The sequence below is a fragment of the Chiroxiphia lanceolata genome, chromosome 18 (genome assembly GCF_009829145.1).
Source record: "Chiroxiphia lanceolata isolate bChiLan1 chromosome 18, bChiLan1.pri, whole genome shotgun sequence".
Lineage (NCBI taxonomy): Eukaryota > Metazoa > Chordata > Aves > Passeriformes > Pipridae > Chiroxiphia > Chiroxiphia lanceolata.
Genome location: NC_045654.1, coordinates 5,944,935 through 5,969,061, shown reverse-complemented (window position 1 = coordinate 5,969,061; position 24,127 = coordinate 5,944,935). Strand labels below are relative to the sequence as shown.

Here is a 24,127-nt window from a genome sequence, read left to right as displayed (position 1 = left end):
CTCAACTTTGTACTGATTAGGATTCACAGGTCAGCTTGAAATGCCAGGCAGCTAATGAGTTCAGGGAAATTCTACTCTGTCCAGACTTACTCATGGCAGGAATTACCAGGTAGCTTGCTGTTTTCAAGGAAAGTGGTACTTTTGTCTTGTAACCAGTTCCTTGTGGGTGGAAAGGAACTGATGACCAGCTTAGTATGATTGTAGGACTTTCTTTCCTCTCAACTTAAAAATGTGCTGTGGCTTTATAGCAACAAATACAAGCTGATGATGGAACACGGTGAAGTGCTGCTCAAATACTGGAACAGCTCCTGACCTGTGGAGAATTGAGCTAGCCTGGGGATCCTTAATAGCTTCAGTCTGGAAATCTAATTACAGGAGTGACTGAGTTCTCAAGGAAAGCAAAGCTGCCAGCTCTGATGAACAGTCTTGCTTTAGTTGCTCTCCTGGTATCTAAGATCTTGCTAAGTATAATGACTGTCTTAAATCTTGTGATCTTGCATCCTAAAATGCATTCAAAACCATATCCTCCCTGCCACTACAATGCAGACATTCCTAAAATGTGGAACAAACTCTTGCATAACGAATTACTTCACTGTTTCTTTAACAGTGAAGTTGTTCTCAGCAGGAAATAACCCCTCTTTTAGGGGGTTAAGTGGAGGATTTAATTCAGTTATGAATTTGTAGCGTCCAAGTTTTTGAAAACTTGGATAAGATTGTTCTGCAGAAAGTCTGCTTTAAAACTAAGCTTTTTGCTAATTCCCACCATTTCAGTGAGATGGGGCAGTGCTGTACTGTGGAATGATCCCTTCATGCAGAATGTGCTGCAGGGTGCAGCAGCTGGAGAGCAACTTTTCCAAGTTTATGTCAGAGAGTAACTTGCTTGAAAGTACATGCAGGCTTTTACTGCCTCATGCTTTCCCTCTGGGAAACCCAGGATGGATCTCATGTATAATGGCTCTTGCTGTTTGTCAGACCTTAGGGGAATCTTCCCCAACCTGGCAAACTTTGGGCAACTACACATCTGGCACCAGAGAAGACAAGCAATTCAAACCAGAAATTTGGGAGGCATGCATCTCTGGGCTAAGTCCTGTTTCTTACTGGCTACATAATTGTGTGATATTTTACAAGACTTCTATTTCCCTCCCCCCTCCTTTTAGGGCTCTATAATTAAACTGCAGTGTAGCAGAAGGAAGTGCTCTGAAGTCATGTTGCTCCTTAAAAAAATAAAAATTCTAGGCAGATGAAGTCTGTTCAAGTTTGTGCAAATTATGGACATGATACAGCAAAGACAGTAGTAACTGTAAGGTCCAAACCTTAATTCTGATTCAACAGATTCTTTTTTTTAGCAGCTGCAGTGCTAAGCACTGCCAGTTTACAGCAAGACACGGGTCCTTCATAAGGCTGCATGAAACAAGGAATGACTTTTTTTTTTTTTCCCCCCTAGCAAATCCAGCAACAGTTACTCATAAGGATAAGAGATTCCCTCTGTTTTTTGAACTCTAAAACTGACAAACAAGCCCTTCGTTGTCTGATGCCTTCTCAGATGAGCGTGAGTAACTTTAGAACTTGGGCAGAGCTGACAGTCAACTGCTGTGTAAGTTAACGTTTATGCTTGGATGTGTGACATCCTAATTGCAGGCTAGAACTTGGCCTCTGAGAAACTCCTGGTGTGGCTGAACCAGCATGACAGTGCATTCAGTCTGTACTGAAAAAAACCTGAGGCCAGAACTGTAAATCTTGGAATGAGTAGCAGTGCATGTACCAGGTTCTCATAGCAAGTGTGCGTATTGTCTTGTGACAGTGTATTTTTATGTGCAAAACTTCTTTCAGTCTTCCTGGGTCCTTCTTGTTCTACTGTAAATGGTTTGGCTCTGCACTGACTGTGTTTCCTTTTTTGCTTTACAGAGTACCCCAAGACTGCTTCAATCTCATTTGTTTCCACATAAGGACATAAGGCTGGAAAATGCTTAACACCACCAGAGTGCTTTGTGACGCTGGTGTGTAATTAGGTTGTGGTTTGCCAGTGAATGAGCACTCGCTATAGCAACCTGCAGGTGCATCAGTCCAGCTTCATGGATCTGGAGTCTTTATTCTGCTCCATCTCTTGCTCCAGCAGGCTTCCAGCCTCCAGAGGGTTTGTCACTGCTCTGGCTTTCTCATTTTTCAGCACTATGCATTTTCTGTGGGCACCTTTCCAAAGGTAATGACAGATCCTGACTCATGTTTTTACTAACAAAACGCTGCAAAATTGTTTGCATAGGTCTGTGTTTCAGTCCACATCTTTCAGTCTGGAGCCTTTGCAATTATTCAGGAAGGAAGCAAAATCCATCTGTTTTCTTCCTAGCTAAAACAGACTATAAAACTGCCAACTTTTAAGCTTAAGATGAATTTGAAATATAGTCATTGAAATCCTATCTTGTTTTTACATGTCAGAAGTTCAAAATCCTGAGTCATGTTCTGAGTTTGTCATGCATTTTCTTGCATGGTTCAATGACTCAAGGAGACTTTTTTTTTTTTTGTCTGCTGTGGTTTTAATCAAGACTTGAAAATTTGTCTAAAAATCTCTATTTCTCCTTTTCCCCCCAGTGGTTATGAAAGGAAGGAATTACAAAGTCTTCTGGTATGTTGTTTTCCACAGCAGTGAAGTCTCCAATATTATGCAAAGCACAAATTCCCCAAGTACTGCTTTATCCACCTGGGAAACTAGGAGTGGGTTTGGGTGGGAGGAGATGGTTAATAAATCTCTGAATTGCTCTCCTTTCAGAAGGTACTTTTTTTTTTTTTCCCAGTTAGGAGGTAGGGACATGGCCTCATCTAGGATAAACTGCTGACAGGGTTTGTCAAGTGGAGTAGCTTTGTTGAGTAATATATCCTGCTGTGAGGGATTCACAACCGTGGTGTGGTAGCAGAGTGATAACCTGTAAATGCTGTACATGTGTTTCACTCTTCTGAGATGAGTCAGGCCCACGCAAATGTGAACGTAACAGGGACTTCTGTGAGGCTCCTGAGAGGCTCAGCCCTGGTAATCTCAGTGAATAATCTTGAATAGCAACAGGAGCTCTTCTTGTATGTGTGCTCAAGTGGGAATCGTGGTAGTTGTTAGGAACAGCATCATCTTTCTTACAGTCACAGCAGCTCCTGCTGCACACGCTTGAAAGCTGGGGAAATGTTGACTCAAGTCTGCAGTATGATCACTTCTCCTTGGAGCCAGTTATGTGCAGGAGCTGTTTGCATAAAGGAGTTGTTTGGTCTTGACAGAGAACCTGAGAGGAAATGAGTTTTCTTATTTTACCATAAGCCCCCAAGTGATGGGGATTAATAATGCATGGCAAGGTTTGTAGTAGTTGATGAGTTTTAACAATTGCAATAATACAGCTGTTTATGTGATGAAATGAAGAGATTCTCTGGTCTGAGGACACGAAACAGGAAGTTATCTACCCCACACTGACCACTCATGGCCTCTGAAACCATGGTGTGCTGCCTGGTACTAATTAAATAAAAGTAATAATAGTAATTTCAGGGAGGGGCAAAGGAGGAATAAGTTGGAACAGATCAAGCGTGGTCACTGTTTATGGGCTTCCTAGGATCCAGAATGCTCTGTCTGCAACTGGGGTTTGTGTTTTAAAAAAAGAAAAAAAGTGGTGAAAGTTGCTTTCATTTTCAGTAGTTCTAATTCTGATGATTAGGGCCTGGAGAGATGCCATGAGGCACATTGGTTGCAGAGCACCTGTATTTCACAATTTCTTGTGTCTTTGTGTGCCAGCAGAAACAAGCATCAGCCACCAGCAAGTGACATAGGTTCAGCTTATCAGAGGGTTGTTTCCATGAAAATTCCTGAAGTGAGAGCAGTAAGATACCAGATTTGATGTCCTCTGTAACAGTAGTTGCTCTTTTCTGCTTTGACCACCCATTTCTCAGGAGATGCTCTTGACTGTGCAAGCCTGGTCAAGTATTTACTTTCACATAAGTCATGGGATTTAAAACACCCCTGGTATTTCAGGGGTTGCTTATCGTCCTTTCAATGCTTCTCCTTTAGGCTTTCTGCTGACAAGTGGTGTTAGCAGCTTCTTAGAGGTCAAGTCAAGATGACTTGCAATCTGCATGTGCTTAAATATGAATAATCCTTTCCCTGTGCAGCAAAGTAAGCACTGCTGTGAATCCTATTGAGCCTGATGTGAATTAAGCATGTGGTGTGGTATTTTCTTGAGCAGGATGAGGTGGTGCTCAGGCCTTGCTGGCTTGATGATCTGGGAGTCTGTAAGAGCCAGTGTTTGTTGTGAAGGTACTCGTGGCCTCCCAGCAGTGGGTGTACGTGTCTGCAGGCAGATGTGAGTGCCATGCTAATTTGATGGAAAGGTATGAGGAGTTGCAGAGGTCAATCAGAAATCCAAATGCATTTGCATTTGTTTGCCATCTTTGAAAGGATTTATCTTATCTTTGCCATTCTAATACTGCTAACCTAAGCACTGAGTAGCTGCTCTGCATGTGTGACTGGGACTATGACTCTTTCTGCCTTCCATGTGCCCTTCACATGTTAATTCCCTCCTCCTTTACTTCCATGTGCTGAAGGTGGGAGGCCTTTAGACTTGGCCTGAGACCACCTCAATAGACTTGCCTCTGTGACTGTTTTAACTCTGTTGTGAAATCATGTACAGTCCTGGCCTCACCTGGGGCCACGTTCTGCAATCCCAGTATGTTTGCTTTTAACCCTGGCAGAATAAAGGTACTTCAGTTTCCCAGAGGGTCTTTCTGCCGGTGGTTTAGCCACGAAGCCAAGGCTGCGTAGCTGCAGAGTGAGCTTTTGGATGGGGCTGGCAGCTGCCCAACTGCTCAGTCTTGTTAAGCAAAAATTATGTCACAGAGCACACAGAGAGCAAGTCTGGGCAGGAGCATGTTCTGTGCATGGCTGGGGGCGACTTCTTACACAAAATGTTCCCTCTTTGGAATAGAGTGGCTGCTCCAGGTGTAAGGGAGAACACAGCTCTGGCGTCCAGCTCCAGTGTTCCCTAGTTTCTTCGAAATCCAGGATGGAAATGAAAAGAGCTGGTTTCCCTCCCTGCATTCTTGTAAGTACAGCTTTTTGCCATGAACTAGTGCACGGCTGTCTTCCTCTGTCTGCAAGTAAAGCAAAAACAAGTTCTGATGCAATTTGCACAACCCAATTATTGAGGAGCATTAGATAATAAATCCCTCACTGCCCCACAAACAAACAAACAAACAAAAACCCCCTAAGCCCGGAGTGTCAGTGCACTAACAGCAGCCTTTTAATTTGAGAATGTTTTGGTTTCTCTTCCGCCTGCACTGCACGTTCACGGGCTCTCACTACCCCGGGAGCTTCCTGGTCTCTCTTCCTCACTAACCGAACCAGAAAGGACTCAAGCCAAGGGCCCGAGAGGAGCAAACCCTCCATCCCTTCGGACCGACATCCCGGCGCAGGAACGCGCTGCTGTGCCAACCTCCCTGCCCGGGTGGGTTTGGGGTCTTACAGAGCTGGTCCTGGCCTAAGCGTGCCCGGCGGTGCTGATGCTGCTCAGAGGGGCAGAGGCAGTGCTGGCCACGTCCCTCGGCCCGGGCTGGCATCCCTCCGTACCCACGCGGAGGCTTTTCCCGTGGGTTCCTGGGAGCGGGCTCAGCACCCCCTGCTCCCGCAGCCACCCGGGCGGGGCCCGGGCCCCGCTGCCCGTCGGTTGCCGCTCCCTCCCCGTCCCCCGAGCCCCAACGGGCCGCCCCCGCCCCGCCCCGCGAGGATGTGACGCCGCCGGGGCCGCCCCTCGCGGGCGCGGCTCTGAAATAGGGCTCGGCCGCCGCTCCCGGGCAGCCGGAGCCGCGGAGCAGCGCGGCCATGCCCGCCCCCGCCGCGCCCCGCAGCCTGGCCGCCGCCGCCCCCGCCGGCAAGGCCAAGCTCACCCACCCCGGCAAGGCCATCCTGGCAGGTAAGGGTCCCCCGGGGCTCTCCGGGGAGCGGGGCTCGCCCGCCGCTGGATGCCAGCGTGGGCATCCGCCTGGGCGGTGCTGCCGGACCCGCCCCGGGGCGGCGGCGCTCCCGCAGGTGCTGCTGCTCCATCCCGGCACTGCCGCCCCTCTCCCGCTGCCCCCCCCCCCCCGCGGGAGGCGGCCCCGGTGGACCGGGGGTTCCCTTCGGCCGCGGCAGCATCCCGAGCCCGGAACCGGGCTCCGGGGGTCGCAGCGTCCCGCCAGGCTGTTTGTGCTCCCGGAGGTCCAGCCGTAGAGGTGCCGGTGGCCTCGAATGTAGCGCGGGGCGAGCGGCACTCGCGGGGTTCAGCGGGACAGGTTTCCATGCCAGCGGAGGGAGCGGCACTGATGGGAGAGGCTGATTCAGCAGGGACCCCCGCACGCACCCCCAGAGGGCTTAAGGGACAAGGCAGCAGTCAGTCGTCCCTGCCTCAGCTGTGTCCCACACGCTGCGTTCATGCAGTTCCTCTGAGGGCTGCTTGGTCCTTCCTTTGTGCCTCAGCATCGGTCCCTGTGGATCAGGGCGTGTTTTCCCGTCCAGTTCTGACTACTTCCATGGGATCTAAATAGGCTCCGGGTGCAGCAGTAATTGCAGAGTTAACGCTCTGCCTCCTGCTTGTGGCTGGTTCGAGCTCTGAGCTGACTGGAGTCCAAGACAGTCGCAGGCTTGTTAAACTCCTTTGTAGCTGTTCATTAGCTCCCTGGTTCCTCCTGCCAGTCGCAGGACAATTCCCAGAGTGGAGATTAGCGTCTTTGTTTTGAAATGAGCCTTCGCAGCCTCGACATGATTGGCATGTTTAGAGCTTTTGTGTTTTCCAGCCAATTCCCCCTCCTACGATTGTGCCTTTGTCTCTCCAACTCCCTGCTCCCCTCCAAGGGCAGAGCTCCAGCCTCCAGTAGCAGGACCCGGGAGCAGAAGGCTCTGCTCACCCTGACTGGGCACGGGCAGCCCAACACTTGCTGCTCCAGCTCTGCCCTCCTACCCTGGCTCCTCTTTGGTGGGTCTCCCCTCATACAGACCTGGAGAACTGCTGGAGATGGATGCTTGGAGTACTGGAGCGTGCAAAGGGTGCTGAGGCCTCGCAGGGTCACATCTCCCGGAAGGGACTGTGCCTGTGCCATCACTCGGGCTGCCAGGCCACAGGGCTGTGGCACAAGGGGAAGGCAGCTGTGGCCAAACGAGAGAGTGCCCTCACTTAAGTGAACCCTTGGGTGAGGCCAGGCTCCTCCAGAGCTCAGGGGGCTCAAGTCTTGTGCTGCCCCACCTCAAAATGGGTTGTTTTTTTCAGGCCTCTTCACTTAACATTTTTTTAAATGGGATTTAATCCAAGTTTAGGATGGGAAAGAACAGGCTGTTTTCTTCTCATCCACCCTTCCCAGTCTTTCCTATCTTGCTGCCCATGTGCAGTGCATCAGGTACCAGTGTACCAGGAGACTTGTTGCCCTTGTGTCGGTCTCTAATCAGGATCATCAGCTGTAGATGGATTATTAGTATCAGCCTCCTCTGAGAGAGGTTGCAGCAGACTTGCCCTTCTCTCCCCTGCCATAAAAGTTGCCGTGGGCATGCCTGGAAGCTGTTCTGGTGTAAAGGAAAGGACGTGGTTATTGTGGACTTTGCCAGGTTGGGCAACATAGCATGAAGTTGCACGTGCCCCTGTTTGGGGGGGCCCTTCTGGGTCCATGTGAGGCTGTAGAGGTGGAAGAAGGACCCTATTGAGATGCTGGTCTTCTCCTCACAGGCTGTAATCAGAGTAATTGGTTAATGGGCAGAAGTCCAGCCAAGCCTCTGTGGCATCTAATTGTATTACAGAACCACAGAAACGGGAGAAAGCTACTGTTAACTCCCTGCACCCTGGTCTACTCAGCCCTCCAGCCCCTCGCTGGAGGATGCAGTGCTGTTTGTGGCTGTGTCTGTTGACTTTAAAGGGTTTGCTGATGCACTCAGGGTTTCTCATCTGACATCTGTCTGCACAACAGGGGTGTGTGCTTCAGAGCTCAACTTTCTGGAGAGCTGGAAGTGTTGATGGACCATTCCTGCTGTGCCTCATCAGCCTGTACTGGTGGGGTTAAATAAGCATCCATCATCCCACCCTGGGTGCCTCTCTGCTCCCAGATCCCCTGCGTAATTGGGATCCTCTGCCAGGGAGGCACAGCAACCTCGGCTGCCCAGACCTCAGCAGGCTGGGGCTGGCTCCTTTCTGAAGAGACACAAGTGAAGCTCTGGCTGCCAAGAGCTCTTCTCCTCTAGTCGTTGCAACAGACAAATGCAAGGTTAAAAATTAATTTGCTGATGGGCTCTCATTTGTCTGGGCAGCTGTGGTGTGCCAGGGCAGCACTTCACCTTGCGGTGACCACGTGGGCGGTGCCGGCGCTGTGGCCGCGTGTGGCCTGAGCACACGAAGGCAGCTCGGCTGCACTGGCTGGTTGGGTGGGTGTCGCTGCCAGGACTTGGAACGGGAAGTGCTCTGTGCTGACTGGGCTTTCAGAGGGCAGAGCTGAGTGGGTCTCTGTCCCTGTTCCATCCCAATACCCCCTTTGCAAAGGGAGAAGCCTCCAGGCTCTGAACTGATGGTACAAAGTCGGTTTGGATAATGTGGTGCTGGTGAGAAGTGACATGGCTTAAGGTACAGCAGTTAGGTATAATATGGCTTAGCTCAGACCTGTTTAAAAGACTGGTAAACGTGTAGGCTTTATGCTGAAATGGATATTAAAACTGTCTTCCCAACTCTCCTGCTGGCTCTGTTACCTGTTGCAGACTGGTACAATTTTTCTGTGAACTCATGAGCTGGTTTGAGGGCCAGCTTGTACCCCTTCTGCTGGGTAACAAACAACCTGTTAGCAGGCAGGCCGGGAGCCCAGCCGTGCCTCCAGCCTCCCCACAGCCAGCTTCCCGGTTTTGTGCCATGGTTTCCAAACAAACCCTTGAGCTCACCGGCCTCCTGTCCCTCCCACCAGCATCCTGCAGGGCTGGTCCACTGTGCAGCTCCCAGCATGGAGCCACTCTGCAGTGAGTAGATGGGGAGCTCCAAATAAAGGCAGCAAGTGGTTAGACAGGAATGCTGGTGGCAGAGCTGGCGAGACAGTCACCTCTGTGATTCCCCGGAGCGCTCCTTGCTGGGTTTTTGGGTGCCACAGTGCTGTTGGGTCAGCTTGAGGTGGGCTGTTTAGAGCCCTGCACAAATGGCGTTTTCCATTTGCAGGCAAACCCCCACACTCCTGCCCTCGTCTTGAGAACTTTGCTCGTGGTTAGCAGCGCCCATGTGATGAAAGGCTTTGTCGTCCCTCTCCAGAGTTAAGTACAGCCTCGCTCTGTTTTTAGCCAGCTTTGAAGCCTGGGGTCTACTCCCTCCCACGGAGAAGCTCCCAGCTGCCTTGCTCTCTGCATGGTACCTCTGCTCATCTAGGGGCTGCTGCACAGTTGTTGTTCCTGCCTACACCTAATCCTGCCTGGTCAGGGAGGCAGGATGGCTGGATGCTGTCCTGCACGGTGCTGGATTTGGAAAGAGTTTGCAGATGTTGTGGCTGCTGTTCTGGTGTTGGGTGCCACTGGGAAATAGCAGTGATGTGCACCAGGGTCTCAGGAGGAGCATGGACAGGGGAGAAGGATTCTGCAAGGAGAGAAAAGGACCTGCAGGGTAGAGAATGAAGCAGGGAAGGTTCAGCAGGGAGCTCAGGCTCCCAAGAAACAAAGTGGGAGAAACAAAGCAGTAATTAGAGCTTCAGTTTCCTCTTCTTTGTTAATCCCTGATATAATCTTTCTTAGGAAATGCTGTACCTGCAGAGGAGAGGAGTCAGGCACTGGGTGTGAAAGCTGAGACTTGCTTCTTGCAGAGCAGGACTCCTTTCCCAAAAGTCCAAAGTCCACCTGGATTTCCAGGGCCGTTGCTCTCCTGGGAGGGTGTGAGGAGTGCTGCTGGGAATGGCTGTGGTCTGGCATACTCCCTGGCTTTGATATGGATGCCTGGTGCTCACAGCAGACTGGGGGATGTTTCTCCCTTGATGCTGAGCCAAAGGAGCTGGGCGGTGGGCTGAGCACAACCAGGGGAAAGGATTGGTGACCGTGGAGGAACCAGCCCTGCCAGGTCTGCTGCCCTCAGTGCTTCATGCCTGGTTGTGGTTTCCCCTGCAGTTGTCTCCTTAGGCTGTCATCTGTTTGGGGAGTGGGGCACAAGGAGAGTGCTGGCCCTGAGTGTGTCCTTGGCTGCCTGGGAGCCCTCGTGGACTGCAGCAGAACCCTACAGCAGCCCCAGGGCTCCTGGTGGGAGGAGGATGTCAGCCCCAGGGCCAGGAAACCATGGTCGGGCTGTCCATTCCGTCTGAATGGATTCTGTGTGAGCTGGGGTTAACTCTGGGCTTTGAAATGTGAGTTTCTGAGATTTTCACATGCCTCATGCTCTGCTTGACATTCTGCAGGCAACCATTTTCTCTGGGTTGATGTAGATGATCGGAAGGAGCCATCCGTCATCCCGGGGCGATGAGCACCATGAGCTGACAGCTCGGGGATGTTGCAGCGTCTCTCGTCTCTGATGGCCCTGTGTGGTGCATGCCAATGCAGCCTCCCTGCTCCTGCTTGTGCCCTGAGGTCTCAGGTCACCTCCTGACAGCAGGAGTTGATTTTTTTGCCATCTCTTCTCTCTCTCTGTGCTCCAGTGCATGGCACAGCAATCACTCTCCTGTGCTGGTGGCGAGGAGACCAGAGGCTGTCCCTGGGGAATCTCAGTCCTGGCAGTGGCTCCTTCATCCAGCTGTGGGGCTGTGCTGGGGGAGGCATCCAACAGCCCTGGGCTCTGACATCGACTCAGAGTGGTTTTTGATACTTGAAAAGCTCGTGTCCAAAGTGGTGTGGTGGGTTGGCTGGGGCGCACGGGACAACAGAGAGAAGGTGACTTGAGCAGGACGGGGGACTTGGCAGTCCCCAAAGGTGGGGTTGGCGCCAAAGGCAGAGGACGCTGTGACTTGTGAGCACAGGGAAGTGGCTTCTGCCATCCTGCTCACAGCCAAGAAGTTTAAAATGTAATAATGGTTAGTTGTAATATTGAGAAGTGAATGCAAAGAGGTGATGAATGAGTGGGTTGTGAAAGGACAGCCTGTTCAAACAGGACAGTTCCAGTAAGATTCAGGACAAATTATTCCATCCCATCCAGAGCATTATCTGCAGTGCTGTTTGCATGGACAGGGCTGTTTACCCACCCATGGCACAGGCTACAGAGAGGCATCTCTCCTGTTTGCCATTCTGTGTATCCCTGGTGGGGATCAGACTTCATCCAGCCTGCCTGTAGCACGCTCCTGTGACCAAACCAGCCGTGTGTTTGTGTGTGTGTGTGTGTGTGTGTGTTTACTGATGGACCTGCTGAACCCCTGTGCCCCTCACCAGCCTTGCCCCTGTCAGATAGGAGACCTTCCAAGGGATGGACACCCTCTGAGCCTGCTCACCTGTCGCAGGACACGTTTTTTTCCCCTTCTAAACAAAACGCAGGTAATTTCCTGGCAGTCTGGTTTGGGGGAAGCAGCTTCCCTGTCTCAGCGCTGGATAAGACCTTTGGTGGCAGAGCTGCCCCCGTGGTGGTTTCCCCCAAGGATGTGGCTGTGGATGGGTGCTGAAGGGCTGTCTGTGGCAGGAGGAGGTGCCTGGGTGAGGACCCGTTGCTGGAGCCCTGCCAAGAGTGAGCTCTCCCTGGAGAGGTGCCTGCCGGCTCCTGAGCCCCGAGTTTCACAAGATGGCCTGTGGTGGGATGTGTGTGTGGGGTGGAGCAGTTAAACCCGTTTCAGCGCTGCAGGCAGGGCAGGATTGATTGCTCCACCACTGCCTTCAGCTGGGGGATGGAAATGGATGGGTGAAGAGCAGCCTGGGTGGCTGCCAGGAGGGGTTGTTCCCTTGGCAGCAAGGAGCAGGGACCTGTCAGGAGCTGGCAGTGGGTGTACCCGCTTGCCTGATTTGTAGCACGATGATGGGGTGGTTTTGGGGGGTTTATGTTTTTTTTTTGTTTGGTTTGGGTTTTTTATTGTTGTTGTTTGATTGTTTTTTGGATTGTTTTGGTTTTTTTTTCTTTTTCTGATTTTCCCAGCTCCAAAAGCTGCCTTGGCTAATGGAAAAGGGCACCAAGTCCCCTTGTGAGAGTGGGAGCTGTGAGCCTGGCATCCAGGAGGTGGGCAGGATTGCTCTCTGTGCCTGCCGTGTGTGGTCCGTGTCACCCACGTCGGGTGCTCAGCTCACCCCCTACGCCTGCACCTTCTGCACGTGGGCTGGGTGCCCCCCAAACAGGGGGGACTCAGGGCTCTGCTTCTGCTCTGGAGAGAAGCTGAGAGCTTGTTTGTGCCTTCCCACCATCCTGAGCCACCTGGCTGGCAGAATGGGGAAGCTTCAGGCATGGGCCCTGGGAGAGCTCCACTGCTTTGCTTCCAGAGACCCTTAGGAATAATTTCCTCTGGCCTGAAAGGATCCTGCTTAATCTGAACTTAAAAGAAGCTTTTTGTATGGAAATCAGGTGCTTGTGTGTCAGCATGTGAAATTACTCTTAAAAATGGAGAGGCTGAAATTGCTCTCCAGGTGCTCACTTCTCATCAGAGCTGCACAGAGACCTGCTGCTCTGTCTCCCGGCAGGAGCAGGATGCTTTTGCAGGCACAGTCACTTGCAGGAGTGGCAGAGGGGCCAGTGCCACCTCCTGACCCCCTGTGGCTCCCGGGCAGGAGAGTGGGTGCTCACTGGGGCACTTGCCTCAGGGTAGAGGTTTGCAGCAGGTGGCAGTGCCAACCCTGGCTGTGCAGCCTTGGTTTGTGTAAGTCCTGGGACTCTGCTTGTCTTCCCGGTTGGAGCTGCGTCCTTCTGCCCTCAGCACCCTGCACCCTGTCCTGGGCAGCAGCTGGGGTCCCTGGACACGGTGGCTGGTGGTGTCCCCAGAAGCTGCTCACTGATGGGGTGTGAAGCTGGACCTCTGTGTGCTGATGCCATCACGTGTTGCATGAGCATTGCAGAGCCAGCGCCCTCCTGCTCTCCCCAAAAAACCCTCTTCTTCCTCCTGCCAGCTCTCCCCAGCTGTGCCCAAGGGCTGCAGATGTGCCCAAGGACGGCCTCCTTTGGCTCTTCCGCGGGGAAGAGATAAACTTTTTCTGGGAAAACCATGCCAAGTGGCTGACAAACAGGTATTTTTCCCATCTCCCCCTTCCTGTTGGGCCTGCCGTGTTGGGATTGCTGGCAACAGAAGCATTTGCAGGCATGCTGCAGGCAGGGAGCCTTTCCTGGTGCTGGGAGTGGGATCCCCCCTCCAGAGGCACCTTCTCTGGGGCTGGGCATAGCGACCTTCCCTGAAGGACATCGTGTCTCCTCTGACTCTGCTGCATCCAGCTAACAGTGGAGAGCCTTGGCCCGGCATCTCAGCTGCCCCGCTTGCTCTTTCACCTCCTGAGTGCTGCCGGCTGTTCCTGCTGACTCCACGGTGTTGCAAGAGCTGAAGCTGCTGGTTAAAGTCCGGGTAAACAGCCCTGGCGAGGGAGGGGGTTGGACAGAGCTGCTCCTCGTGGGCAGTGGGGTGATTTATTTGCACCGAATAAGGTTTAAGCAATGTGGGGAGAGGAGATGATAGCAGAGCAGGACCTCTGATGGGTCCTGCTTCCAGGGAGGGAAGGGGCTGTAGGGTGGGTGGTCTGTGTCACACGGTCTCTCTGCAGGCAGATGAAAAAGGGTTAAAATTGCCACAAGTCATGGAGTGTGTCCCAAGTCCCTGCTCTCTGCACCTTCCCATTGAGGCCAGAACAACAGCAGGGGACAGGGAGGGAACCTGGCAGTGTGGATGCCCTGTTCCTCCATCCTTGGCTAGGGCAACCTCAGTGCCCCAGAGGCTGCCAGTTCCCAGGAACGCTGTCCCCTTACTGGGGCACTTCACAGGCTTCTGTGGATGTGGCTTTGCCTGTGGCATTCTGGGCAGAACTTCTCTGCCTATCCTGCATGGACAAATGTCCTTAATCCCAGTGGCAGCCAAGGCTGTGGGCAGGTTGTGGGAGGTGCAGCATCCCTCCCTGTGCCATCTGGTGTGGTTGCTATGAGCCCAGGTGCTGGTTGCCCCTGGACTGGTGCTTGTCCCAGGTGCTTCCCTGCTGTTTGGCTCCCGGAGGTGCTGGGGCAGCAGCTGGTGCTGGGGGACTGGGAGAGAGCAAATATTTATGGCACTTAAAATGTCCAGCACTTCAGTTCTGCAGTGTAGGAGGGAGGGAAGTGGCCTTGGCAGCAGCTGGGGTGTTCATGTGGCTGTGGTGTGAAGAGGTGCCAACCAGTGCTCAGCTTTTTGGGGACTGTTGCACTCAGCTGGAGGATGCTGCTCCTCATCCTGCTGCTTGCTGGGGACCTGCCAGCTGTTCCTCAGGAGCTGTTTGTCTTTGCAGGAGAAATTACAGGGCTTGGCAGCCCCTGTACCATGGGACCAGCAGTGTCTGCCACCTCTGACGGACCCGCCAAGGATGGGAGAGGGTTGAGGGGGCAGCAGGAGCACAGTGGGGACCCTGGGGATGGTGGCTGTCTTGTGGTGCCCCAGGGGAGAGAGTGGCTGGCTGGCTGCAGTGTCATGAGCTGGCCTGACTGTGGCTTCCTGCCACGCCCCCAAAGCACAGGGTGCCATGGAGGAGTCATGGCTGGCAGTGGTGACCCGTTCCCACCTCCTAGGAGCTGCCTGGCTGGGCTGGGCAGCTCCAGCCTCCCCGGGAACACACTGGGAAACAAGGGGCCTTTGTCTGCCCTGGAGGAGCTGGGCTGGCCTCACGCCCCATCCCCAGCACCGCACGGGGCCGGGATGCTGCCAGGCTGGGCTGGCGGGTCCTGCCCTGGGCACTCAGTGCCACGGTGTCCCCATCCTCGCTGTGCCTGTGGGAGGAGTGGGATGCTCTCTGAGCAGAGAGCTGAGCTTTCCATTGCCCCAGCTGTGCTGAGTACTGTCCTGGCTCCTTGGCTCCCTTGGGAGGACAATGCAGCCTGGTGCTTCCTGTGCCTGGGGGGAAAAACCAGGATAAGACTCTTTTAAGGTGGGTGCTGCCCAGCTGCTGGAAGGAATGCAGCAAGGCTGCTTTCCCTTCCCTTCAGAAAGACTGGGCTGAGAGCAGGCAGCAGTGCTCCAGGGGATGCCAGCTGCCAGTGGCACTGGCCCAGGGGAGCTGGATGCAACACCAGAGATCCAGTGTCTCTCTTGTAAATTTGAAGGCCATACAGAAGAAATAGGACTTTGTGAGAAACTCTGCTGGTCCGAGGAGCTGGGGCCTCCTGCTGCTGTCACAGGGAGCAGCCATGGCCATGGTGCCCCCTATCAGCATCCCCTCACGGGGGTGCTTTGTGGGGTGCTGATAAGCAGAGCTGTGCCATGCTGTGCTGCACTTGGCTGCAGAGCAGGATAACTACCACTACATCCAGCCCCAGCCCTTCCCAGGATCGCAGTGTGTTCCCTCCAGGACAGTGGGGTGTCCCCAGGTCTGTGATGGGGCTGCAAGCCAGCCATGGCTGTGGTGAGAGCTGCAGTGCTGCTGAGTCACACCGAGGACATGGCCAGGCTGGAGGGGCCACTGGAGGCTGTATAGGAGAGTGGGAGCTGGCAGCCCACCTGACCCCTGAGGGCTGGGACATGGTTCACCTTCCTTGGGCAAGGAGCAGGGACACCCTCGGGAGTGCTCTGGTGGATGCTGACCCCGGTGGCAACGCCCTGTGCCCTGGACAGGGCTGAGCTGGGTTTGCCCTGTGACCCCTGAGGGAGCCGGTTTGGCCTTGCACTTTCTCCTTGTTCCGGCACAAAGGGCTCCTGCTGCTCGGCGGGACCTGGCCATGCTTTGATGTGAGGAAATGCATGGATGTGATCCATCGTGGCCGGATGGGCTGAGCCCAGCTCCCCCAGCCCAGCTGGGCCCCGCTGCAAGGGCTCCAGCCATGCTGGGGGGAGCCCCGTGGCTGAGAGCTGGCATCCCTTGCTGCCTGGGCTACCAGGAAGGGCTGCAGCCGCTGTAATCAGCCCCCAGCAGCCGCCGCTGCGGGAGCCCAGGGCAGCTGGACAGGCTTGATGATAATTGTGCTTCCTGCTGGTGTGGCTGATCTGCAGATGGGCTCCCACCAGTGCGGGGAGTGGTGCTGGGCCTGCTGCAGCACCACTGGGTTTGTAAATCCCAGTGCTGGCAGCTCACCTGGGGGTGCGGGGCTCTGGAGAGGGAGAGGTGCCTTTGGGGGGACCACAAGCCAAATAGGCAGCTGTGGGTGTGGTGTCTTGCACGGTTTTCCCACCCCTTTGGCCAGTGTCCTCGTTGTCTGTTGCTATGGCTGGGCAGTGATGTCCATGCAGGGCACCAGGTTGGGATGGGGCCCTGCTGCTGTGTGGAGTGCTCAGGGTTTTGGCAAGGACAGGCACACGGTGTCCCAGCCCAGACCTGGCTGCTGGCAGCCCTGGGCTCAGCCATCGTGGAGCAGGCAGCAGCCACTGACCTGGCTTGGTGCTGCTCCTGCCCCAGTGCCTCCTCCTCTCCGTGCAGGTGGCCTGGCTGGAGGGATCGAGATCTGCATCACATTCCCCACCGAGTATGTGAAGACACAGCTGCAGCTGGACGAGAAGGCAAACCCTCCCCGCTACAAGGGCATAGGTGAGCACCTGCCCAGTGCTGGCCCCAGCCCCTTACTGGGCTTGGGGGCTCCTGGGGAGCCTGGCTGGAGGTGGGGTGGGCTTTGGCGGGGCGGTAGGGGGTGGTCCTCGGCGTGGCGGGTGACAGTGGCACTGCTGTGCTCTGCCACAGGGGACTGTGTGAAGCAGACTGTCCGTGACCATGGCATCCGGGGGCTGTACCGGGGGCTCAGCTCGCTGCTGTACGGCTCCATCCCCAAGGCCGCCGTCAGGTAGGTGTGTCCCCATGGTGTGGGGTGAGTGGGGGGACCCCCAACAGCAGCAAACAGGGACTGGTTTTGCCCTCAGTGTCTCCACTGGCACCTCACCAAGGCCGGGTGCTTTCCCAGACGGGAGGTCCTCTCGCGGGGTGCGCGGCTGCTCCTGGAGGCAGACCCAGAACGGGGGTTGCAGCCCCCTGTCCGGGTGCCCAGGGGTTGGCACAGTGGCTCTTTTGCAGGTTCGGGATGTTCGAGTTCCTCAGCAACCAGATGAGAGATGAGCAGGGGCGGCTGGACAGCACGCGGGGCCTCATCTGCGGGCTGGGGGCTGGCGTGGCTGAGGCTGTGGCGGTGGTCTGCCCCATGGAGACCGTGAAGGTGGGTGGAGGCAGCTGCCAGTGTCCCCTGCCTTGGCACTCCTCACTGGGCTTGGTGGGGAGGGTGCAAGAGCCAGGGGTGCCTGACTTCTGGGGAGCTGAGGGCCACATGAGTTTGCTCAGGCCAGTTTTGTAGGGGAGTATCTGATGCTGGAAAGCTGTTGGAGGTCAAGTCAAGTGGTCCTGGCCCCTTCCCCCCTCTGGGGAGGAGCCCCACACTCAGGAGCAATCTTGTCACCCATTTTTGGACTGTAAACCCACATGGCTGCTTGCAGCAGGAGTTTCCCAGGTTTTGCTCTGCAAAATGCTCTGCTGGCCATGGGCACAGGCTTCCCCTGTGGTCTCTCCAGTGTAGCCCGGCCTCATGGGTTGGCTCTGGTCTTGGGACTGTCCCTGGCACAAGGCAAGAGGTGGCCAACAGCCCTTTGGGGCCATCACACCTGCCCTTACCTCAGCCAGGACGAGCGCATCATCTCCTCGTAGGTGAAGTTTATCCATGACCAGACCTCTCCCAACCCCAAATACCGTGGTTTCTTCCATGGCGTCCGGGAGATCGTTCGGGAACAGGGTGAGTCCCGGGGAAATGGCACCCTGACCCCCTGGGTATTCCCGTGCTGTGGGGACGGGGTGGGAGGTGGCGGATGGGCACAGGCTGGGATGAGTGGCCTGAGGAGGTTTTTCTCTGCCAGTTGAGGCTGGTCTCCCCTCCAACACCCTCTTCTTGCAGGACTGAAGGGGACCTACCAGGGCTTAACTGCGACCGTCCTCAAGCAGGGATCAAACCAAGCCATCCGCTTCTTCGTCATGACCTCCCTCAAGAACTGGTACAAAGGTACAGTGCCCTCATCCCCCCAGGCCAGCCCGGCTGTGCCTCTGGCTCCCCCAGCCCATCCTTGGGAGCTGGGATGGACTTTTCATCATACCACTACTCTGCCCTCAAACTTTCTTCCTTCCCAGGGGACAATCCCAACAAGGTTATCAACCCCTTCATCACGGGGGTGTTTGGAGCCATTGCTGGAGCTGCAAGTGTCTTTGGCAACACCCCCTTGGACGTAGTGAAGACCAGGATGCAGGTATGGTGCCAGGGCACAGTGTGGGACCACTCTGCTGGCAGCAGGCTGGGGCCACCCGCTGGCTGGGAGCTGTTTCACATAGTCGCTGGGTCAGGCACATGATGGTGGTGGGATTTGGTTTGGGAGATACCTGGGGTTGGTGCTGGGAAGTATTTGCACAGAGATGGGGATGTCCCTGCCGGGTGTGATTTGCAGCAGCAAAGAGGGATCAGTTCCTCATGGCACACCCCCAGCTATCTGCCTCCCCCACAAAATCCCCCACATGCACCCTGGCTCTGGCCTCTGATCCTGCTTTCCCCTTCCCACAGGGACTGGAAGCGCACAAGTACAAGAACACCTGGGACTGTGCCTACCAGATCATGAAACACGAAGGGCCCGTGGCGTAAGCTCTGCGGTTGGGGGCGGCTGGGGGGCAGGATGGGCAGGGAGGGGGCTGTGAGGGCACCCAGCCCCACGGCCCCCTTTATCCCCGGCAGGTTTTACAAGGGCACGGTGCCTCGCCTGGGCCGCGTCTGTCTCGACGTGGCCATCGTCTTCATCATCTACGATGAGGTGGTCAAATTCCTCAACAAGGTGTGGAAAACGGACTGAGGGGCCGGGCCAGGTGGCCCCGCCTCCCGGGCCCGGCAGGGCTGCAGCTGGAGAGCAGAGACCAAGCCCACACCCGGCTTTGGCGCTGCAGGGGCCAGGTCTGCCCTGCACGCCCTCCCCCCAAACCTGGCCACCTTTATCTTTAGGAACAGGCTCTGGAGCTGGAGCAGGTTAAATTACTAGTTATGTGCTAAAAGGAGCAGGGAGGGAGCAGCATCCCACCATCCAGACCCCAAGCATCCCAGTTATGCCCACCCCAGTCCCCTGCTGACACTTCCCCCTGGTGCCACATCAGGTGTGAGTGCTGGTTATCCAGGGTGAAGTGTCCCCTGGGACAGTGGCCCCAGGGCTCCTGGCAGCCAGGAGCTGCTGTCTGCCTGGGGAGCAGCTCTTTTTGGGGGTGGTGAGAGCTGCCCGGAGCCATGGTGCAATGCCAGGCTGTACATGTGGCATTGCAAGCTGCTACTGGGGCTCACACCACTGGCTGGGACCGATGCACTGGGTCACAGCAGCTCCAGGGGGAGCCCAACAGCCCTGCACCTCCCGGGCCTCAAGGGCAGTGACCTGCTGGTGTGGCCCAAGGCTTCCTCCTCCCTCCCTACCAGGACCACCGGTGTGCAGCATCCCATCCCTGGGGTCCCACTCAGCCCTGGGCTGCTGAACAGGAGCTGCCCAAATTTGCACATACAGCCAGGCCTTTAGTTGTGCTCACGGCGGGCCGGGGTTGGGGTGAGCTGGGTGCCCCCATCACTTGCCGTTTACAGTCGAGACACGTGTTCGAGCCGGGGCGAGGAGGGGCAGCCCCGCCCCGCAGACTCGGCCCCTCGGCCGGGGGTGCAAACCCCTGTCTTCTGCCACATTCCCCCCATCTGCCCTCCCGCCGCCTCTCCGTGGCCCCGTAGGTAATCCTGTAGCTTTTGGAGCTTCACGCTGACCCACTAACACCTGTGGCCGTGGGGCCGGAGCCCTGCCCTGCCCACACCAGGCTGGCCCCACACGATTTGTGCCAAACTTCTCCTGAGGGGGTGGAGGGGTGTGCAGGAGCCAGGGCTCTACCCGACCCTCCTCCCTCTTGTTGCCAGCGATGAGCTCAGCCTTAACACAGGAGGGTGAAGGAGGAAAGCCCGGGCACGGTTTACCTGCGGCTTTCGGCTCTGAAGCCAGTGAGGGTTGCATTATTGGTTTTTTTTATTATTATTCTGTTTTACATTCGCAATTTGAATAAAATCAGTCTGGCTTTAGCAGCTGCGTTGGTGTCTGGGCGGTGTTGAGTGAGCAGTGAGCAGCTCCTGCCCTGTGGGTAGGGGACGGGGTTCCCCATCGTGCCAAGGTGGTGCTCCTGGGGGAGCATCAGCTCCAAGCACCATTCACATGTGCTCCCAGGCAGTGCCAGGGTTGTGTTGTCCCATGCACTGTGCTTTATTAGTAATCCTGGGTACTTGTGTGAAGTCCTTGCCCTGCTGGGATGGCGAGGGGTGGTGGAGCAGAAGGGAACGGGCTTTGTCCCCCCGCCCAGCCCCGGGGGCGGTGCAGCACGGCCGGAGATCCCAACCCACCACCAGTGCAGCCCTCGCTCCTCATCCAGCATCCAGGAGGTGCAGGGCAGAGCCATCCCTCTGGGCTTGCAGGGTCCAGGTGCTATGCAGGGCCTGCTGCTCTGGGGGGGCTGGCTGCTGGCCACCAGCTGCCTGGTGGGTGCCACGGGCAGCTGCCGGCACCGCTGCTGCCCGGGCAGGAACAACGTGTGCTGGGCCCCCGGCGCCCGCCGGGCTCACTGTTACTGCGACTCGTACTGCCAGAGGACCGGGGACTGCTGCCAGGACTACCACGCCACGTGCCGCCGCACTGGTGAGTGGCACAGGGCATGGCACTGGCCAGGCCCGGGGCTGGGGACACCAGCCTGGGCTGCTGCTCTGGGTGGTGGGTGTTTGCTGGTACCTGTCAGCCCCTGCTTTGAGCGGTAACAGGGTGCACCTGTGGGTGCCGGCTGGGCTGGATTTGTAACAGCATCCGAATTTTCCCCTTTTTTCCACACTGAATGTCTGGCTGGTCCCAGTGCAATGAGAGCGCGCAGGGGTGGCCTCTGGTCTGCAGCTGACAGTGGTGCTGTCATTGCAAGCCTCGGAGTGGTCAGTGTGGGACCCAGCAGGACAAACCCTGGCAACACCCCTGCCACTGTCATGGGCAGTGCCTTGCACAGGGACATAGGGACCGGGGGCTGTGCTGGGGGTGCCAAACAGGGATCGTGGGCTTGGGATTGCGGAGCCAGCTCGCCCTGGGGACCCAAACCCGGGCAGGCAGGTGCCGGCTGTGGCCCCCTGGACAATTGCAACAGTCAGCCCTTCCTAATCTCCAGGGAGATTAGCGGGGTCCCAGCTCAGCACGATGCAGCACAGGGATAAAATCCTGCGGAAGCGGCGCACAATGTCCCTGTGCTGGTGGGGGTCAGGGGAGAGGGGCTGCTGGGGTCACCCTGGCCCTTGTCTTTCCTCCCCTCTCTCCCTTCCCTGTGCTGCATCCCCCCTGCGCTCCTCTTTCCACTGTTCATGGCGCTGAAGCTCTGTCTCTTTTCCCTCTCCTCCATCCCTCCTGCTCCCCTGGCAGCTGTGGGCTGCTCGGTGGGGCCCTGGGGGCCGTGGAGCGGGTGCAGCTCCCCGTGCGGGGTTGGCAGCAGGGCCCGCAGCCGCCAGGTCACCGTCCCGCCCCGGCACGGAGGGGAGCCCTGTCCTGACCTCAAGCAGCGCCGCGGCTGCCTGGGGGAGCACCCAACCTGTGGGACGGCCAAAGGTAACGTGGGATGTCTGATGTCCTTTCCTGTGGCTGACCCCATGTGCTGCTGTCCCTGCTGCCTGTCCTGGGGTGTCTTTAATCATCCACATGCCCCTCACGGCTGTTCTTCTGCCAGAGGTAGCCAAGATACTCCCCAAGTCCTTCAGCTGGGACTTCAGAGATCCCTGGCGAAGAGCTGGGCTGCCACTGCTGGAGGAGCCCTCTGGGTATGTGTGGGGTTGGGGCCCCTCTGCAACCCTCAGACCCAAGACATTTTTGCACCCCCTAGCCATTAATCTTTTCACCACCCAAAACTATGGCTCCATGGCCCCTTGCATCCCTCTAGGTCCATTACCTTCCCACCCCCTAAACCACGATCCCTTTGCACCCCCTAAAGCTTAGTCCCTTTGTCCCCCTGCAGACCTATAGCCCCATTGCACCCTCATACAAAGCTATGGCCCCTTTGCACCCTCCACCCTCAAAGAGCCATTATCCTGCTGCCCCAAACCATGACCCCTTTGTACCCCCTAAACTCATGGCCTCTCTACACCCCCTCAGAGTCAATACCCTTCTCACCTCCCCAGCCATGGCCCCTTTGCTTCCCCAAAACCACATCCCCTTTACACCCCCGATCCACCAAAAAACCCCAACCTCTGCCCTACTTTCCAACCACCATTCCCCCTGTTTTTCCCACCATTTCCCCTCTTTCTTCCCCAGCTCCCCCCTCCCCAGCTACTGCGGCTATTTCCGCCTGACGCAGGTGGGACCCCCCTGCCGTGGGCAAGGCTGGAGCCGCCGGCTGCACCGGGACAAGCAGGTGTGTGTGGAATGCTGGGGGGACGTGTCCCACCACCGTGCCCATTGCACTGGACATGGGCTGCAAGGAGCCAGGTAGGTGGTAATTTTGGGGGGGGGAGATAGAAGAACGTCTTTACATATCCCTCAGGCATCTTTCTTTTATGTTCTTAATATATTCATATATAAAACTACTATTATAATATGCCACAATATTATAAGATAAATCAATAATGTGGACTATAAATTGATTATATATACTATAAAATAAATATATTTAAATAGAATATTTCAGTTGGAAGGGACCTACAATGATAATCTAGTACAACTGCCAATATGCATTCTTATATGTAATATAAAACTACATATAATTTTTAAATTATATTTAATTATTTGTGGCACACCCCAGTTCTCAACAGTTTTCCCTTCCAGGACATTTTGGGTGGCTGCCTCTGTGGTGGGGTGCCAGGGCTCGTGGGTACAGGAGGGGCTGCAGGAGGGTTGTGTCTGCTCCCCACCTGCTCTCATCTTCGTGTAGGATTTCCCTGGGAAGGTGAGCTGAGCCTCCCTGTGGCACCATTCCATGCTGGGGAGGTGGGGGGATGAAATAAAAATGTGGTGTCTTTTATAATTTCACCCTTCTGCAGGTTTGCTGCTCACCCTTGGATCCAACTCCCTGTGTTTACCATTAAGTACTTTGTTGAAGAATGGGAAGAAAATCCTTCTTATAAAGATTAAAAATAAGGGAAATGATGAAGTGTGGTGATTAATGGTAGAAGAACATCATAATGAGGTTAAATCTGGGTGAGAAGATGATTGCAGCAGTGACATGATGTCATGCTCAGCCATGACATCATGCCATGCAATCAGCTGCCATTGGCAAGCAACATGAGGATGGAGCATCCTTCCTGTGTGTCTGAGATCACTCCCTGGAGTGAATGTTGGGTGAGCTGGGCAGGGTGACTCAGCTTTGTGCTGTGGTTTGCAGACAGGAATTAAACAGAGACACCCAAAACCCACATGTGGGAGATGGTGCCAGAGGGTGTCCGGTTCCAGCTGTGGGGCTCAGCAGCTCCCACTGGAGGGAGTGAGGCTGAACTGGGTGGTGCTGGTGCCCTTCCTCACTCAGCGTGACGTGACCTCACTGGTGGGGTCCCTGGTCCTGCCTTGGCCTGTAGTACCACAGCCTGTGGTGGGAGGATGTGCCATGCCAGGGCTGGTTCTTGCCAGGCTGGCCAAGGGAGGAGGGAGCCCAAGGTGGGGACAGCTCTAGGTCTGGAGGTGGGAAGGAGAGGGCAGCTCATGGAATAGCTGCCCCAGCCTCATCCAATGGGACTCTGGCTGCAGGGTGGCAACCAGCACCCATCCCCAGGAGGAACAGACTGTCCCTGTCCCCACAGTGGAGACTGTGGCCCTGGGCAGTCCCAGTGCCTGCAGAGGACTGTCAGTTGCCCAGCTCTCTGTGGAATGTAATGAGGAGGGTTCAGCCAGGCATTGGGTTGTCACCTACCCATCAGTTGCCTATGGCCATGAGCCAGGGTGGCCCGTGGGGCTGGGGGCTTGAGGGGAGGCTTAGGATTTGAGGTTCCCTTGCTGCAGCCAGTGGCTGTTGCCTGTTTGCTGCCCCAAGATGTGTTTGGCTCCTGCTGCCTGTTACAGCTCCCTCTCACAACATCCTCCTGGGCAGGGAAATTAAAAGGCTTCAACACTG

The 24,127-nt window shown here is 55.7% G+C and overlaps 2 protein-coding genes and 1 long non-coding RNA gene across 3 annotated transcripts; 2 read left to right on the top strand and 1 right to left on the bottom strand.

Moving 5' to 3' along the window:
* Positions 1–1,318: 1,318 nt before the first annotated feature.
* Positions 1,319–5,709, bottom strand: LOC116795746. Its single transcript, XR_004360143.1, has 2 exons — positions 5,487–5,709; positions 1,319–5,115 (listed from the first exon to the last, which is right to left on the bottom strand). It is a non-coding gene; the product is annotated as an uncharacterized LOC116795746 (long non-coding RNA).
* A 104-nt stretch (positions 5,710–5,813) lies between these two features.
* On the top strand, positions 5,814–20,093 carry SLC25A1 (solute carrier family 25 member 1). The gene is made up of 9 exons (XM_032705688.1): positions 5,814–5,933; positions 16,466–16,573; positions 16,724–16,823; positions 17,051–17,189; positions 17,672–17,756; positions 17,916–18,020; positions 18,146–18,261; positions 18,570–18,643; positions 18,738–20,093. Exons 1-9 carry the CDS (start codon positions 5,843–5,845, stop codon positions 18,850–18,852), a joined length of 933 nt encoding a protein of 310 aa, XP_032561579.1. The 5' UTR covers positions 5,814–5,842; the 3' UTR covers positions 18,853–20,093.
* A 114-nt stretch (positions 20,094–20,207) lies between these two features.
* Positions 20,208–24,127, top strand: LOC116795744 (somatomedin-B and thrombospondin type-1 domain-containing protein-like). Its single transcript, XM_032705690.1, has 6 exons — positions 20,208–20,700; positions 21,457–21,639; positions 21,758–21,848; positions 22,339–22,512; positions 22,849–22,969; positions 23,064–24,127. The coding sequence occupies exons 1-5, from the start codon at positions 20,493–20,495 to the stop codon at positions 22,952–22,954; spliced, it is 762 nt and encodes a 253-aa protein (XP_032561581.1). The 5' UTR covers positions 20,208–20,492; the 3' UTR covers positions 22,955–22,969; positions 23,064–24,127.